This window comes from Aspergillus niger (genome assembly GCF_000002855.4).
Source record: "Aspergillus niger supercontig An07".
Classification (NCBI taxonomy): domain Eukaryota; kingdom Fungi; phylum Ascomycota; class Eurotiomycetes; order Eurotiales; family Aspergillaceae; genus Aspergillus; species Aspergillus niger.
Window position 1 is genome coordinate 2,111,041 of NT_166523.1, and position 17,084 is coordinate 2,128,124.

At 48.7% G+C, this 17,084-nt stretch overlaps 7 protein-coding genes across 7 annotated transcripts, besides 1 other annotated feature; 1 reads left to right on the top strand and 6 right to left on the bottom strand.

Annotated features, from left to right (window-relative positions):
* Positions 1-2: 2 nt before the first annotated feature.
* An07g09410 (uncharacterized protein) lies at positions 3-1,940 on the top strand (the record flags this gene model as incomplete). Its single annotated transcript, XM_001391979.3, has 1 exon — positions 3-1,940. A coding segment is annotated over one exon (1,938 nt), but the record flags the coding sequence as incomplete, so codon positions are not given.
* Positions 1,941-2,493: 553 nt separating this feature from the next.
* On the bottom strand, positions 2,494-3,331 carry An07g09420 (uncharacterized protein; the record flags this gene model as incomplete). The annotated part of the gene is made up of 5 exons (XM_059748703.1): positions 2,494-2,547; positions 2,612-2,674; positions 2,833-2,910; positions 3,007-3,022; positions 3,279-3,331. The coding sequence occupies 5 exons, from the start codon at positions 3,329-3,331 to the stop codon at positions 2,494-2,496; spliced, it is 264 nt and encodes an 87-aa protein (XP_059601086.1).
* An 866-nt stretch (positions 3,332-4,197) lies between these two features.
* Positions 4,198-5,856, bottom strand: An07g09430 (uncharacterized protein; the record flags this gene model as incomplete). Its single annotated transcript, XM_001391981.3, has 4 exons — positions 4,198-5,064; positions 5,146-5,220; positions 5,285-5,302; positions 5,689-5,856. 4 exons carry the CDS (start codon positions 5,854-5,856, stop codon positions 4,198-4,200), a joined length of 1,128 nt encoding a protein of 375 aa, XP_001392018.3.
* Positions 5,857-7,276: 1,420 nt separating this feature from the next.
* On the bottom strand, positions 7,277-8,732 carry An07g09440 (hypothetical protein; the record flags this gene model as incomplete). Its single annotated transcript, XM_059748704.1, has 9 exons — positions 7,277-7,415; positions 7,541-7,611; positions 7,632-7,687; positions 7,758-7,840; positions 7,962-8,002; positions 8,084-8,176; positions 8,267-8,436; positions 8,505-8,572; positions 8,650-8,732. 9 exons carry the CDS (start codon positions 8,730-8,732, stop codon positions 7,277-7,279), a joined length of 804 nt encoding a protein of 267 aa, XP_059601087.1.
* Positions 8,677-10,995: a mobile genetic element (Remark: the Tan1 element has the organization IR-ORF-IR-IR-Vader-IR;~Title: transposon Tan1 - Aspergillus niger).
* On the bottom strand, positions 9,231-10,898 carry Tan1 (transposase Tan1-Aspergillus niger; the record flags this gene model as incomplete). The annotated part of the gene is made up of 1 exon (XM_059748705.1): positions 9,231-10,898. The coding sequence occupies one exon, from the start codon at positions 10,896-10,898 to the stop codon at positions 9,231-9,233; it is 1,668 nt and encodes a 555-aa protein (XP_059601088.1).
* A 1,486-nt stretch (positions 10,996-12,481) lies between the features above and the next one.
* Positions 12,482-14,600, bottom strand: An07g09470 (uncharacterized protein; the record flags this gene model as incomplete). The annotated part of the gene is made up of 2 exons (XM_001391984.3): positions 12,482-13,646; positions 13,699-14,600. The coding sequence occupies 2 exons, from the start codon at positions 14,598-14,600 to the stop codon at positions 12,482-12,484; spliced, it is 2,067 nt and encodes a 688-aa protein (XP_001392021.3).
* Positions 14,601-14,676: 76 nt separating this feature from the next.
* An07g09480 (uncharacterized protein) lies at positions 14,677-17,082 on the bottom strand (the record flags this gene model as incomplete). Its single annotated transcript, XM_059748706.1, has 5 exons — positions 14,677-15,365; positions 15,428-16,081; positions 16,391-16,573; positions 16,974-16,989; positions 17,080-17,082. 5 exons carry the CDS (start codon positions 17,080-17,082, stop codon positions 14,677-14,679), a joined length of 1,545 nt encoding a protein of 514 aa, XP_059601089.1.
* Positions 17,083-17,084: the final 2 nt, after the last annotated feature.

A 17,084-nucleotide genomic window follows, 5' to 3' on the forward strand; every position in this document is an offset into this window, starting at 1 on the left:
TAACGCCTATATCGCCGATGACGCCCATGAACTACATGGATCCCAACAATTCTATGATGTCCCAATATTCGACGAACCAAGTTAGCCCCATGGATCCGACACACTCTGCGAACCCCATGAGCTCGATAAGTCCAACAAGTGCCACGCATCTGGCAAACCCTATGGACCGGATGAACCCAACGTACCCAGTGGACCCCATGAGCACGGCCAACCCAACACAGTACATGATCCCTGATAATCAGACAGGTTTCAATTTCTCAACTGGCCAAGCTGATCCCATGCCCATGTACTCAGTCTATCCAATGGACCCCATGGGTTCGGCAAACACAACAGACTCCATGACCTCGAGTAACCAGGCAGGTATGATGAACTCAACTCATCAAGCTGAGCCAACAAGCGCAATGTACCCAGCGGATCCTACAAATTGGGGAAATCCTGTGGACCCTGCTCCCGCGACTGTTACAAGTACACAACAGTCCGCGAGCTCGGCAGACTCAAGGAAGTCTACGAATACGATGGACCCCCCGCCAGTACCAGCTTCAGCACAAGCACAGACGGACACTCCAAGGAATACCAGTAAAGGCAAGTCGCGTAAGAAGTCCAATCCAATTCAACTCAACCATGCAATGGATGAGGGACTTGCGCAACCGAACCGGAGCCTATCAAACTACCTGCTCACTGTCATACCTCTTCAGGATGAGGACAAACCTCTCCTTGAGCACTTTGTTGATAACGTGGTGCGGGTAGTACTTCCCATTCCAGAGATCTACCCCGGGAATCAGACACACGTGACGGAGATTGTGAACTCGCTGCAGAATAACCGTGCATACCTCCATTGTTGCCTCAGCGCATCCGCCATTCATCTCAAGGCCTGCAGACGGCTGGAGGATCAGGTGGATCCTGAGATCATGGACCATCGTTTCACTGCCATCTCCCAGCTTTCACGAGCATTATTACGGGGTAACGGGGACATGCATGTCCTGAATGGCACGCTCGCTCTGATTTTCTTCTACAGTGCCGTCAGCAGCCCGGAGGATTATCTTCCCGATATTTCATGGACTCATCACTTCACCGCGGTATGGAATCTCGTCAAGAAGCTGGATCGCCCACCATCTCCATTTAATGTCTCTCTGATTGCCTGGATCGATATCCTGGGGTCTACCATGGTGGGAAGGACTCCCGCCTTTTCACATACGTATCGCACAAAGAACATGCGGGGCATCAGTTCAGGGCTTGAACGACTCATGGGCTGTGATGATCGCATCATGTACTTGATCTCGGAGATTGCGTGTCTTGAGGATCTGATCGCTGATCCTTCAGCCGGGATGGTGGAAGCTGAAATGAGGAAACAGTTCGCGGATCTCATTGCACAGTTAAGCTGGACCGAACCGCCCAACAAGAACTTCGAGAATGTCTTCGCCGGTAGCGGAAAGATTAAGCCAGACAAGCTGACGAAGCTTATAAGTGGGATCTTCCGGACTGCTGCCCGCATCTATCTCTACAGTGTTATGCCCGGGTTCAATTACCACGATGGTACGATCATGAATTTGGTCGGCTCTATTGCGGATACTCTTTCGTACATCCCGTCAGGCCCTCACGGTTTCGATCGCTGTCTCGCATGGCCATTGTTCATGGCAGGAGTACATTCCGTGTCATCCAGTCATTTCCGCAGGGTCTTGACAGAAAGGGTAGCAGCTCTGGGCTACAAAGGGAGGTTTGGTAGTTTCGGCCAGATGTATCGGATCCTGAAAGAAGTCTGGAAGGCAACAGATGGACCCCTCACTACTCCTGAGAATGTCAACCAGGCTCAGCAAGCAGGTCCGTCTTCGTCTCAACTTGCCAGATATGATGAAGCTATTGAGTTGGAAGTATCCTTGGGGCATACGCCTCTCTGGCGGGCGATCATGAAGCACAAGAAATGGGAGTTCTTGATCATGTAAGATGCGCCGTGGGGACGGATATGGTCGATGGATCACGCAAATCAGGGAACAAAAGTGATGCGAAAGACATTGGGAACAGACAGGTAAGTAAGGCAAGACTGACAGTGCCAGCACTTCGTCTAACTAAACTTGGGTGGAATTCTGATTATATATCATCATTGGTGTGAGACGCTAGATCTCGCGTTTGGGAGTTATTCAGAAGGCTGATCCTCGCTGGGTTTTCTTCCATGACTGCTTTTTCACGTCTATGGTGCCACTTTGCTTTTCTCCTGCTGATTATTGCTGCTGCGTCTCTTGACTTGAGAGAGTACAGTTGATCTGATTTGGTTTTCTTTCCTTGCCACGCTCATTCATCCGCCATCAAATGCTAGCTAGCTGGTCTATGACTTTTGTTGGTCCGCGTTGTGCTGCATTCTGCTTTGCTGCTTCGTCCTGGTCGATGTTATACTTGCCTGGTCGCCCGCTACCACGCAATGTTTCTGTTCTTATTTTATTTTTCATTTCTTTCTTCCCTGTTCGGCGTTGTTGGCTGGTGTCGACTGCCCCCCTACATTCATTGATGACTTCTAGATGAAGCTGGTGTATTTCGCTTGATTCCCTTACATTTCTTTTTATTCTTATTTTTCTTCTCCTCTTTTTATATATATCCGGCTTCTACTCTCTACACTCACGTCATCCTCTATACTCTTCACATTCACGCTTTTCTCCCGAATTCTTTCTTCTCTTCTTCTACTCTATACATTTTTTTTTCTTTCTATATATACATTCCTATACCCTCGTTACGACCGCAGCTACGCATTGATGATTGCCTATGATGTGATTATTATTCGTTGTTAGTCCACTTCATGTGATTTTGGAGTTAGCTTGTCTCAGTGCAGAAGGACCGTAGTACGTAGAATAACTCAAGATAGTAGTAGCCAATCTCCCACCATCGACCGACTACCGGAATCAATTGATCGTGATCATAATCCTATCTCCACGCATTATACACAACACATCAAAAACCCAATTATCCTTTCTCGCAACTCCGAAAGTGTCTGAAAGAATACTACGCTGAGATACATACCTTGTCAAATTCCTTCCTGCCACTACTCAATCGCTAGAACCCCTCTTCCCCTCCCCAAAATTCCTCCTCTTCTTCCTCCCACCCACCTATCTCTTTCCTATCTGCAAATCAGAGACCTCGCAGGATTACAATCGGAAAGGAAAGCTAAAAAGAGTCAAACAATAATGGAAAATTCTCAAATCTTATAGATCTAACATATCTCCACTACTAGCAGCATTCCAGTAAGTATTTTACGTACCATCTCAATTACCCACGCAAACACAATAACTTACTTCAGTGACGCAAACAGTGTCGGTACCACCCAGTGACGTATCACCATAACCATAGTTGGCAACACAAGAATCCTAAGTACCCTGTTAAGAACGTAGGTAAGCGCGTAACAAAGTCCCAAGCACGTATCATCTCCTAGCGAAACGCCCAGATCCATACCTCTAGCCGCGCGGACAGCGACCCAGCCTCAAACGACAACCCACTAACAACTAACAACCTAATCCAGTGACCAATGCGTACTTTCCACGCGGCTGGAACGTTGGACAAGAACAAGGGGCCTTGTTCTTAATGAGAAGCTAGAAGGGCAGGATTGGGTGCTGTTGGGGTCTGTGGGATATCTGATTGGTTGGGGAGTGTGGCTCGAGCACGTGGTGGGACTTAGATCCTGGAGGATTTGGGCATTCCTTAGCCTCCTTCGCCGAGGGCTGAGGCCACTTGCAAATGGCTTGCTTATCTACTGTGTGTTGAGGCTAGGTAGGAGACTTAGGAAGGGTTTGACAGAGAGAATCTGTTGATCTGTTACCTCTATAGATGATATGTTTTCTTGGACTGGAGGAGGGTTATTGGGAGGGTCATGAGGGTCATGATGGTCATGGCATTTGAAGGCTAACAGTACTCTCTAGGAGTCATGCAACTCTAGATCCGGAAAATACAACTAGAAAAACAGTAAGAGACACGAAGGATTCACAAACAAGCCAAACTTAAACGAATGCAAGCGTCAAAATCTCACAACGCCATTCCAGCGGTACCAGACACGTTATGCATACCCGACACCATAGTACAACGAAGGAAACCCACGCAAGAAAAATCATGTATCGCCAACCGTGTAGAATGCTGCCTTGAGTCGTGCTAGACAAAGAATTCTCCAGGACTCTTGTCTGACGTAAAATAGGAAGAAAAGGAAAACTGAGGTGATATCGCCTATGTAGTGCGGCGATTGACGTTCTTCCTCCGCTTGCCCAGCGGTGGTGGGTCGAGCTGAGGTGTCCGTTTATACGTGATGGTAGTGGTCACGATATGGCGCACACAAAAGGTGTTTCCATTCTCACTGACGGGTGATTCGAAGAAGCGCTGTCTCCGGTCTGATGGAGTAAAAGGGGAACGGAGGGGGTGTGCACTCCGCGGGGACGCAGACACTGGGGTATAGAGGTATGGTGCAGGAAGGCGCATGCGCTGGGCATGAATAGGACTTTTAGTAGGCCGTGCAACCCGAGGTGCTTGGGTAGGCACGGTAGCAGTGATGGCCTTGGGTGAATTTCCGCTTGGGAAGGTAGCAGATGTAGCAGTGAGAGGTGGGGACGAGGGAGAAGGACGAGGCTTGTCGGACATGTACTTGTAAAAATTCTCTCGAGAATTCGCAGAACTCGAAAAGATTGGACTGAAAGTGTTGATAAATTCTGTGTAGGCCGGTGGAGGAGTGATGGTGACATTCTCGACCTTCTCGGTCTCGACGTCTTTTCCTTCCTCTTTGATCGGTCTGTCTATGTCAAGGCATGTCCAGGTCCGTTCCCGAAGCTCGGAGGGAAAGGTCATGTTCTTCGGCGTGTATAGGGGTGGGAGAACTGGCTTTGTTGGACCCATCTTGGACGGAGTAGAGGTAGTTATCTCCGTCAGAGAGGGTGTGGGGAGGTCAATGACGTGAAGGCTGAGAAGGAGGTTGAGTGTGGAGAGCTGGCCAGCCGGCTTCTTAAGTAATCGAAGGGAGTTGTGGCTCGATTTTGATGGATACAGGAGCAGGAAACGAGCAGCTTTATCTAGGCAGGGGCGAACAGGGGGGAAAGACAAGAACTCGGTGGCTTCCAGGAAGCGACAGGATCTGGATAGCAGTCAGAACCATATACATCCGTAAGATATCGGTCATAAACGTACCAATTCTGTACCAGACAGTATCAATATTACAGCTCGGTAAGGATGGCCGTAGGGTCGTATATTACCTAACCCGACCTGGTTAGTACGCTCAGCTGTTTAAAATAGCAACACATGAGCCACCACCCACCCATCCACTTACTACACGAGCACGCTCGGTCTAAGAGCAAAATAAGAACAGGCCGCAGTTGAATGAACTATAGCACAGCCCGGATTTGAAGTAGGTTGGCCCTATGCCGGGATCGACGTGGCAAAAAATAACAAGATTCTGAGATGATCCCGTTGAGCTAGCAGAGATGCACAGTCCAGCTGATACCACCTCGAATTCTGAGCGAAAGAATGGGACCAGGAGAGGACAAAGACAATGTAGATGATATTGAGAAGCAAATTAAGTCAGGGTTTCCAGGCATTTTATATCTTTCCTCCCGAAGCATCCCTTCCAAATGTGAGCAGCAAAGGGGATGTCTCCAGCATTGTCGCGCGCCATCTGAATCATGTCCTGTCTCTGCGTCTTCTTCTCCAGAGATCTTGACGGCTATCTTGCACATCCCACTCGCTCAGGGCCTCAGAGTCGTTTGTTGCAGCATCGCGCGCGGTTCTACGTCCACTGCTGGGCTCGGTTGTCGTCGCAACCAGAGAAGGGTAGGGGAAATCCCAAACGTGTTCCTGCAGGACTACCGACGCAAATGGTATAGCTTGCAGAAGATTATCCATGGTTGTCAGCATCATAAACGCCTTCGAGGGGCTGTGTTCCAATCACCGAGCAGAGATAGCATCTTGCTGTTGAGATAATGGTTTCGACCGGATGCCCCTTACATCTGGAGCTTGGAGACATGGCGCTTTGCGGAGGCGGGAGTGGACCCTAGTAGAGATATCGAACGACGATGAAGTTTCACACGGGCTGTCCGCGATGAAATAGAAATCCTTGGTCGTCATGCCATTCTGAGAAGAACCAGAGCGGCAAAGATCTTTTGTTTTATTCCAGAGCGCCGACTTATCTCTCATTTCGATGGCCACAACATATCACACACGCCAAAAATGTGATATCTACTTATGTCACTTAGCGCTGAGCGGGTGGAGTTAAGCGCTTGCGCTCCCACTTTCTTCAATCCTATGCTACATTGTGTACTACGCGGCTTGGCATGATTACTCACTGGTAGCTCTTGGCTCTTTCCAGCCTCGTGAGTACCGATACGCCTCAATCTATAAGATCCTAATCTCTCTGGATCAAGGGTACAATGACTCTGAACCGTATCCTCTGTGACAATAACTCGCCTACTTTTGCACCAGGGCCCAAAGCCACATTTGAGCGACAGTATTAAAAACATGCACATAGACCCCATGTAGCAGCTAGCGGGCGCTTCAGTGAGCAGCTACTGTATCATAGCGTGCATTGCGATTGGATCATGGGTGAGTAGCTATAAACAGCAACATCGGCTACATGGCTGCATCATACAGCATCTCCATGTATGCTGCAGCGCTGAACATAAATACACACCAATCATGTTCTGATCTCTCAAAGCAAGAACGATGGGTTAGCGCAGATGCTAAATCTGTGACGGTCCATGTTCTAAAAGCTCGTCGTTCCAATCAGGCGGGGGATTAAGCGCTGAGGGGATATTCTTGGCAACTGACCACCCCGACGGATACTAAGATTAGATCTGCCGCCGTTCTAAGAATATGATCCCTGCAGATCCAGGCTATTTTTGGACTCCTGCACGCTATCTCAACCTCATAACTACATGCTACTATCTATTCGATGCTGGCAGCACTCCCAATGTTGGGGAAGGCTGCTTAGATGACTTATTATATGAGGTCCATTCTATTCCTCCGCAATGCACTCCTTCATCGACCTGGAAAGGGTATCCAAAAGGCCTCGTTCATCCGGCTTGAATCACTCAATTATAACTTTATACACGGACTCGTTCGACTATCAAACCAGCACGCAACTCTGATGACGGTGCGTCTTCTATCAGCCAATACGAAAGCAGCACGAGGCGTCCCGCTGATCAAGGCCTCTCTCGTACTAACCTAATGGCAAATAGCCCTCCGTTTAGACCAGAATCTCCGTCCCCCTCCTCCGCAACCCACCTCCAGAACAAGCTGATCAATAGCTGACTAGTGCTCGACTCTGTCACACGAAGGCTCTTATTGAACTAATTGAACTCTGATTCAACTCATTCACGCAGTCAGGGTCACTTTCCTTCGTTCTATTCTTGTCTGTTTTCCTCGGGGCTGCTTGAGGTGCATGGGGTCCTTCCGCGCTTATGATACTGCTAACTTATCTTATTGATCAATCACAGGGCGTCTTTGTTCGCTAGTCAGGTAAAGTTCCCTGTCGGCTCGGAAAGCTCGACATTCACGCTACTTTACTTACATATTTCTAAACCCATCACACCGGCTTAGAGCCTTTTTGTCTCCACCATCAGCACGAACTACGCCTATCGAGGAGTGTTCCCCGCCATGAGACTGTTAATTATAGATCATACTATCCGCTCAGCGCTTGCATCACTCCCTTTCCGCCCCTCTTCCCTCCCTACCCATCCTGCTTAAGCTATACATATCTCTACCCTACTCGTCTTTCCTTGTATTGTCTGTACGATACTGTATCATACGGTCAGGGATCCCTCCCCCTTCCCCTACATTAGTCGGGTGTCCGCTTCCATGACAGTCGTCTACTTCCTCATGTTTAGTGCTACTGTGCACCCACATTTCTAAAATTGGATCCGATCTGCTTTGGCGTCTGTGATGATGTTCTCATTCCTACTCTCGTGGCGCTTCTATCACAGAAGATCATGATACGTTGTTCATTTCATCACTGTCCTGCTCCCCGCTTGGCCCGGCCCTGTACCAAGGCTGCCTATGGCGGCAGTCACCATCATGTCCTACTTTCAGTTATCTCTGTCATCTAGACTAATGAGTAACAGGATGCTTTCATTACGTCAATCATCAGAATATCCTGGGTGGGATAATGAGTCGTGACCCTACAATCGACGAGAGCATTGAGGGACACTGACCCCGCAAGGTATGTGTCCTTCGTCGTTAAAGATCCGCATTTGCTAAAGGAGCTTCACCCTCAGCGGCAATTGTGACTATTCAAGTCAATTTCTCACACTAAGCTAACCGAGAGTGCAATGGCTCCAGTAGATATCCAAGTTCCTGCATCAAAGCTCATTTGGACTTGGTGTCGAATTCTTGGTTCGATGCCTCGGTTTATACCCTGCACTACCCCACTCTCACTCAGGCCCAAGTCTAAAGCATCTAAGCTGCTTGGCTCACATACAGCATGGAATTCTCTCCAAAAGTTCCCAAGTAGTAATCCATCTATGGTGCATTCGGCTTCGTACTACAACGGATTAGACCTTGCTCAGCCAGTGTAGCAGTAACCCCATCATCACTGGTTCTCTTTTCACTCTTCACAATCCCGTCACTACGATTTACTTATCACATTTTCGTGAAACCAGCCAATGGGGTGCTAGTTGCACGTGTCTCGAGGTCTACTCATACTGACTCATCGTCCCGGGACTTAACGTAACGTAATCAACGGTCGAACGGGCCACACGGTCAGGCGGGCCATCCTGAAATCCCATATAAAAGATGTCTTTTTGATTCTATTATATATCAACCAGTACTACTTCTATGAAGCTCTAACTTTGTAGATAGTTTATATATATAAGAATAAGTATTCCATGAATTTTTCAGATTTTTAGAATTTTTACTTTGATAATGAAACCAGATTCTTATATAATACATATAAATACAGATATTGTAATATGATAAGTCCATAAGTAAAAGTATATTCATTTTTAGAAGGTATATAGATATTATTTATATTATTTAAAATCTATATAGAAGAAATCTAATTCTTCTAGACCTGGATGGTAGAGATATATTATGTTTAAAAAGATATCTTTTGTATAGTATTACCAGATGGCCCGCCTGACCGTGTGGCCCGTCCGACCGTTGATTACGTAATCAACGGTCGGGCGGGCCACACGGTCAGGCGGGCCACTCCCGGTAGGATTACCCGATATGATCAAAATGAGGCCTCTAAATCAACATAAATGCTTGTAAAAACAGCTATCTAACTAATTAGTAGGTGGTTTAGAACACTGTGTACGTCGGTGGCCTATATTGAAGCAATTACTGCAGCGTGGAGGCGCGCGCGAGGGGGTCTCCGTATATTGAGATTGGGGTTCAACCTCAATATCTTCATCATTCTGCACCTCTTCCACTTCCTGTATAGCTCTCTGGGCCTCTTCAACGGTAGTGCCTTCTGTATAGATCACCTGCTTCCTTGAACGCTTCCTCTTTTGTAGTTGCTTTTCATGGCTAGCACGTAATTCCGCATTCTCCTTAGCCAGTATGATTGAGTTTGTTATTGCTAGTTCACACCCTTTGAGAAGCTGACGTAGTGTAGAGTTTGTAGGTGAAGTTGGACTTGCTTGCCGTTTCCGAAGTAGGCGTTCCACTGATTTTTGATGCTTCAAAAGGTGTTTTATATTATGTGGTGTTTGAAGCACTGAGCCACTTGACTGGCTATCCGGGGTTGGTGGTGTTTTCAAGCGAATATGGAGTCGAGAAAGCACTTGATCAGGATCTAGAGGAACAAGACCTGTTGCTCTAAAACCACTGATTATATTCGACTTTGATAAAGCACACTGGTGAGCTTTAGGATAGACCTCTAAGAAGTCAAGCTTGTCGATATGATTGCGGCCGTATTGCATCTGCTTTTGAACCATGCCTCCGTACGTGCGTTTAAGCACACTAAAACAACCAACATCAAGAGGCTGAAGTAGATGGGACGAATGAGCAGGCATACAAATAGGTATAACCTCATTTTCAGCACAGGATTGGTCGAATTCAGGTGTCAAATGACTACCGTGGCCATCGAGGACTAGGAGGCTATATTTGCCTACTGATTTGCCTCTAATCAAGGGAATGAAGTGTTTTTGAAGCCATCGAAGTCCAATTTTATCAGTAGTCCAACCATTATCACTGACTTCAAATCTCCAGGTAGGAGGAATAGATTGACCTTCATACCATGCCTTTAGATGTGTTTTGCCTTTAAAGATCAGGGTCGAAGGTAGAACCTCTCCATTAGAGCGAATACACTCAATTGCAGTGACCCATTCCCGATTCCCTGGTTGAACTAGGGACGGCCGACCTGCCCTCTGGGAACTAGTTACTACTTTATATGTAGCAATCATTCCCATAGCAAACCCTGTTTCATCGAAATTGTATATATCATCTGATGAGATCCCGTACTCTTGAATAACTTCCTGTACGCGTTTGAACCAGTCTTTTATAACTTCAGGATCCTCCATTTTAGCTCTTTGATAGTTGAGTCGTCTAGCAAATCGAGTTCGTAGGGATTCGTGGCGTTTAACAAAGCTATAAGCCCAGTTGATGCCTACTTGTTCAACAGTTGAATAACCTCGTTTAGAGATAATCAAATTAGCCATATCTCTGATATCAAGTGGCCGGGGGCTTGCTCCTCGCTTATCTAGAGATAGGATCCATTTAACAAGCGATTCCTCTTCATTATTTGACAATTTTTGACGTGCGTTGGTCATATTTTTAGCGAAAACACGTCCAGATAATCGAGCCTGGAGAGTAGTTCGAGCGACGTCATAAACACGCGCTGCTTCACGAATACTAGTGATTTGGCCTTTCTGAATAGCTTCAATGGCAAGAAGAATCCTGCCTTCCTGCTCCACCTGCGATTTTGATGGGATAGATGCTTTTGGTGGCATTTGTGGTGGTTGAAAAGCCTCGGGTAGGTGATTCAAGGTGGTGTTTTCGAAGGGGTGGCCCGCCTGACCGTGTGGCCCGCCCGACCGTTGATTACGTTATCCCATGCCCCTGCTTACCAAGCAGTAAATAATATGTCAAACCAGCCATTCATCCAAATTTATTATTATCAGAAGCTCTAAAGCACTTTCCCCACCATGAGCTGCACCACATAATTCTACTACTCACAGAGATGTATCCACTGCTCTGAATCTTGTCATCTACCCTGCATCATCCTCGTATACCTCACCTACGATACCTGTTCTCCTTCCATTCGCTCGCCTCTTTCGTCCCTCTCTCCTTCCCCATTACAATAGATACCTTAGAACAACCTGCCGTATCCGCTAACAGATTCCCCTAAGCACGTAGCTGTTAGCCATATTTCTCTAACATCAAACGACAGCCCACTTTGTCTCTCCCATCTATCACAAGTACCTAAGGCCCATCCCATTCCATCCACATCGCCCACATCATCAAACAATGGAGCCTTATCATCTTTCCCCTCCATCCAGTACTATACCCACCACCTTCCAACCCGAGCACACATTATCTATCCTTAGGATCCCCAGCACCTCACCATCTCACTCCCACACAGCCAAATCCCAGCCCCCGCCGCTCTCACATCTATCAGCATCCAATAACACTCACGCCATCCATTTCAATCTTCTCAATCATACCTACCCTACTTACCACCTCATCTCCACCAATCGTATCCAATCTAATTACCCATTCCAACACATCACAGAGCGCATGTTATCTCATCCACGTGAAAGCGTGGATATTAGCCTCATCAGAACAAGACAATGGAAGGTGATTGGTAAGATATACCTATTCTTCTACAAGAACAGGTAGTCAGGAAAAGTACATTGACCGAGACAGGGAAAAAGTTAATGTCATTGTTATGTTGACCGAAGTAACCAGCTTATGGAGTGTGCGCGTGTGCTGGGAAAGCAGTCATCCATCATTGAGATGTATCTGGACGATTAGAGAGTAATGCTACATATTTTAGATTTGCATTATAATGTCAGATTTCTACGCCCCTATATAGATTAGTGAGCGCCCAGAACTCATTTAGTCGAGTCATGATGTGCAGAATATACGCTGCTCTGCGGGCAAGTCCACTACTGGGGCAGTTGACTGGTGAGCATGACTCTTATGCTAATCAAGTGGGATTCTGACTACAGCACAAGCAAGAACTTTAAAACTCAGATGCATCGCCCGATTATTCAATTGAGAGTAGACTAGTACAAAAACGTCATGAATGCCACCCATATCCCAAGAGCCGTAAATCATTCAAATCCAACCCATATACCAACAGCCTATTAGTTAATACCGGGACCTGCTATATACATAAGGTCCCACTAGATGTACAAGGAAACAATCAAAAATAATCAAACCGTGGTATCATGTCGCACAGTCGTGGTGAACAGAGTGGTATCATAATCGAGAAGATAAAAAAGCGATGAAATCGAAAGGAACGCATCGAGGGACTTGAACCGCATCCGAGATGAAAGAAAAAAAAGATTAGCTGAAAGAGTCATCACATTTACTCTTCAGTCAACGCGTCATCTCCAGTCTCGCGCCATTCCTTGGATCGTTCGGTCAGGCGTCGCACACCGGCCACACGCTGGGCCCAGTGTGCCTCAGACGGCGATCGGAAAGTATAGGCCCTTTGCGAGGAGATCACGCCGATGCCTTGTAACACCGCCTTGCGAGAGTCTCTAGAGAACACCGCAGGATGGTTGATCCATTCCAGCGCCGACTGCAGGTCTGCGTCCAATGCCGTCATGGTCTGACCATCGACTGCAGACACAGAAGTGATGGTCGCCGTGTCCGAAGCCGCCGACGAGTGGCCGTCGAACATAGACGACTTGGGTGAAGAAGAGGTAGGAGTGTCTGCTCGGCTACCGGAGTCGCTGGTACCCGCTGGCCTGGGGCCGGGGGGTAGAGGAGGAAGACCACCCTTGCCTAGGCCCTTCAGGATACTGCGAGTCTCGGTCAACAAGTGCTGCGCACGGTCATGCTGCCCACGGGACACCAAGGTCAAGGCCCGCGTCAGCATGTCGGACGTCAGAAGCTCCATCCGTCGTTGAACGATGGATGGATGAGGAGGGATGGGTGGGCTAGACGGACGACCAGGTTTAGCCTTCGGGTTAGGTGGAAGCATAGTAATGGCCAAAAGCGACGGTCGCGGAGAATGAGTGAGATGGCCTTCCCGCAGGAAGTCGCCATAGGTCAGATCTGCCTGGATCAGAGGAACCTCCTCAACGCTTGCCACGCGTTGATCATCACCATCAGACATACCCCCCAGTGCCTCTAGTCCTGACACCAGGCTCTCCCAGGCATCTTGAGGCGTAAGGTCTTGCGTGGAGTTGTCAGGAGGGATAACAAGCTGGACCAGAACGTCACGCTTGTCGCCAAAGCGCAAGTCTCCAAGAGCTGCCTCCGCATCACGGCCAGTAGCCCGTTTTGTTGTATGCAGTGCTCCACTGATCTTCACGAACTTGGCAGGAGAGCCCTCTGGCAGACGAAGCTTTAGCTTCACGTTCTGGTGGGAGGTAGTCTGCAGTGCACCCAAACAACCAGCGACACACTCCCGAAGCATCATCCAGTCCTTCACATAGACGTATGAGCCTTTGGTCCGAGTAGAGAGTTCGATGATAGTGTCCGGTTTGTGGGTTAATCCAAGGCCGAAGGAATGAATATTAACCCTGCAGGCAATCAGTAAATCGTCGGTTGAGCTAAGAATCGAGGATGACTTACTTGGCAGCTTCAGCCCTGGACACAACGAAATCGACGCTATCGGGATCGGAGGTGGAAGTATCACTAATTAGAAGGATGGTAGAGATGGGATTCGACGACTTCCGTTGCATGAGCAAGTCCATAGCCACGTTAGCACCCTCGACCACATCTGCACGCAGACTCTTCTGTCCGACAGGTCTGATGGACTCAAGGATCTTGGGCCATCCACCCCAGGACTTTGTAGTCATTCCCACTATTGGGACGCCTCCACTGCTCGAACCGAACGTCACCAGTCCCATACGGTCGCGAGGGCCAAGGCTTTGTACGAGGAACCTGAGCGCATCCCGAAGGAGCGTGATCTTCAATCCTTGCATGGAAGAAGAAACTGGAATCACGACTACAAGGTCGAGGGGTATATGGATAGATGGCGCTGGGCTCTCGGTGCCCATGTTCGTGTAGTCGGTAATAGCCGTGTTGATTGATCGGGCTGCTCCGTAAGACGAGTTGATCGAGGCCTGGCGTCTGATAGGATTGTTCCGGTATTCCTCCTCCTCTGCGCCAGAGTTGTCATAGTCGTAATCGTTGTTCGGAGACGTGCTCTCCATGGGATGAAGGTCGAGGAGGGAACGGCGCCAGAGCTCTAACTGACTGCGGTTCGGGAAACGAAGGTAGAAGCAGGGAAGCTCACTGACAGACAGGTTCAGTGCAAGGATAGGCTCGTCTGCGGCAGCTTCCATGCTGTTGAGGTGCTTCTTGATGAGAATAGAGCCCTTTAGTGTGCACCGGGTTGGCTTCGGCTTAGACTGATCATCGTCATATGAACGGCGCTGGGTGTTCTTCTTCTCCTTGACGCAGATAAGCATTTCTCCGAAGAGATAGCATTCCAGTTCCTGCCAGGATGTACGATCCTTTCCCACACTCATGTGGCCGTGCAAGCGGAGCTTTCCAAACCTGGGTTTCCGTCAGCGTTGCAATGTTGTAACGGCCGCATTGAGCCACCTACCGGTTGAATTCTAGGCCGTGCCAGTTGTCCACCTTGTTCCGCAGATCCTCTGCCAGATCGTCCAGGTTCTCCTGGCTTTCATGAGGAATTGGTTTTGGCTCCTGGTTAGGGGGGAAACGCATTGCGCCGTAAGGTTCGTCTTGGGGCTGGTCTTTGCCATTCGCAGTAAGGTCGCTTGCATCGGGCTGCCAGCTGCCCTCAGGCACTTCTACCGTTATCAGGCATGTTAAAGACTGCTGCTGGCGTGAGCGATTAAGCGTCGGGAACTCGCTGCGGATAGTCACCGTTGGCGCCGGGATGGGATTCTTCGTGACAGCGGGACGGGGGCTGAGGTCAGACTCCATAGCTTGCACGTCATAATCATGGCGTCTTCCATTGGCGGCATGCTGATGCGACTCATTGTAATCGGATGAACCAGCAACACTTCCGTTCCGCGAGTGGTGTTGGCGGGAACCCATGGTCAGACGTTCGACCCGTTCGCGGTGGCTGCTATTGTCGCGGCTGTCACGTCTGACGTAAGTATCCCGACTGTCACGGTTAAGGGGCCGGCTTCCTGCATGACTTCCAGCATCACTGGGCCGTCGTGCTTGAGCTGGGACAGGTTCCCAGGGAGGAAGATTAGACATGCCACTTCGATGAGTCGCAGCATCGCTAGTCACAGAGCGGACAATATTGCTGAGTTTCTCTGCATGCGGTAATGATCAGCACAGCCGTTCTTCCGATCCCTGCAAGGGAGAGAACACCTACCGAGATCCAGCATATTTCCCCCACGGCTAGTATCAAGCCCTAACGGCGCATCGCATGTTGGGCAGTACTGGCCCTCGAATTCGCGAATATATTCATAAAAGCAGGCTTCATGTGAGACATGAGTGCAGGAGAATTGGAGAACACGTTCACCGCGCAAGGTATGTTCCAGTGGCTCGTCGCAGATGGCGCACTCAGTGCCGACGAACGTTCTGTCTCTCCGCGTCCGAGTGCGGTCAACATCCATTAAGCCCGCCATTGGCCTGCCTGACCTGGAGTTGAAGGACACACGCGACGAGTTGTGGGAATCAGACGGCCAGCCGGGGTCTTGTTGGCTGGAATAGACGGAGTTGTTTGTGGCAGAGGGAGCGCGAGACCGGGCAGTATGAGCAGAGTAACCGGTTTCAGGGCGCTCTAGAGGTATATAGGTAAAGGTTCGGGGTGGCGGAGGTGGCGAACGAGATTTGGAATTAGAAAAGAAGTCTGCCAATATATTGGATTTGTCACGGTCAGTGGGGATGAAGTGAGAGGGAAGGCCAGGTGAAGAGCAGAGGCCAAGACGGACGACGGCAAAGACAAGGCAATGCGATGCAGTCGTCTCACATAACACCAGTGTAGGAGGTTTGAGAAATGAGTCAACGTTTTCTAATTCACGTGCTGGCCCCGAGGAGGGTATAGCAATGAATGAACTGTAAATGGACAAAGGACAATAAAAGGTCCTGAGAGCTCAAGAAGGAAACGAACGAGGGAGCAGCTCCAGCAAGAAAAAAAGAGGAGAGACAGTAAGAGAAAGAGAGATAAGGAGGGAAAAGGAGAGTGGATGGCAGACAGCAACCAGAAGAAACAGAAAGAAAGGCAAAAAGTGTAAATGATAACCAGAATAAGAAGGACAATAATAATATAAGATTCAGCAGCCGAAAGTTAAGAAGAATCAAGAGTAACACTAGTACGAGACACTATACTTACGGAGCGGAGACTTCTTTTTAGGACGAGCAGTGCTGCCACGCTCGGATGTGTGAGGGCCAGAATCGTCATTCCCAGACGTGAAATCCGATCTGGGAGAGGGCCGATGTTTCCACATGGACCACGGCAAAAGAAGCTCCTGACGGATCAGGAGGACGACAGGATCAGGAAGGAGGAGGTTTTGAACTTTTGAAGAAAACAAGTAGGAGGATTTACTATTTAGGGGTGCCAAGTGGGGGGGGGGGGGGGTCAAGACGTAGTGGGGGTTGAACCTGAGAGAAACGCCCCGAGGATGGATGAGATTGACCAAGGGTGGAGGAGGATGAGTGGCTGCAGTGAGATTCACCAACAAAAAGGTTGGTTGGCCACGCGTGAGACTGGGAAGGAGGAGGGAACGAAAGGGAGGGTGTGTGTGAAGATGACGAGAATCTGGGAGAGGAGAGAGAAAGGAGAAGGCGGAACAGGAAAAGATGGAGATATCGCACTGGTGCGAACAATTTTACGACGGCGTCCGAGCCGGTTCAGCGAGGCCGTTGATAGTCGCTGGGGCGGAGCGATCAGTATTACGAGAAATGGTAATACTAACCTTTTTTTTTATTTTTCTGTGTACTATTTTATTTTGTAGTATTTAGTATCCGCTGTTACCTACTGAGTAACCACGGTTAGTTACTTTTACTACCACTAACAAGTACCATTA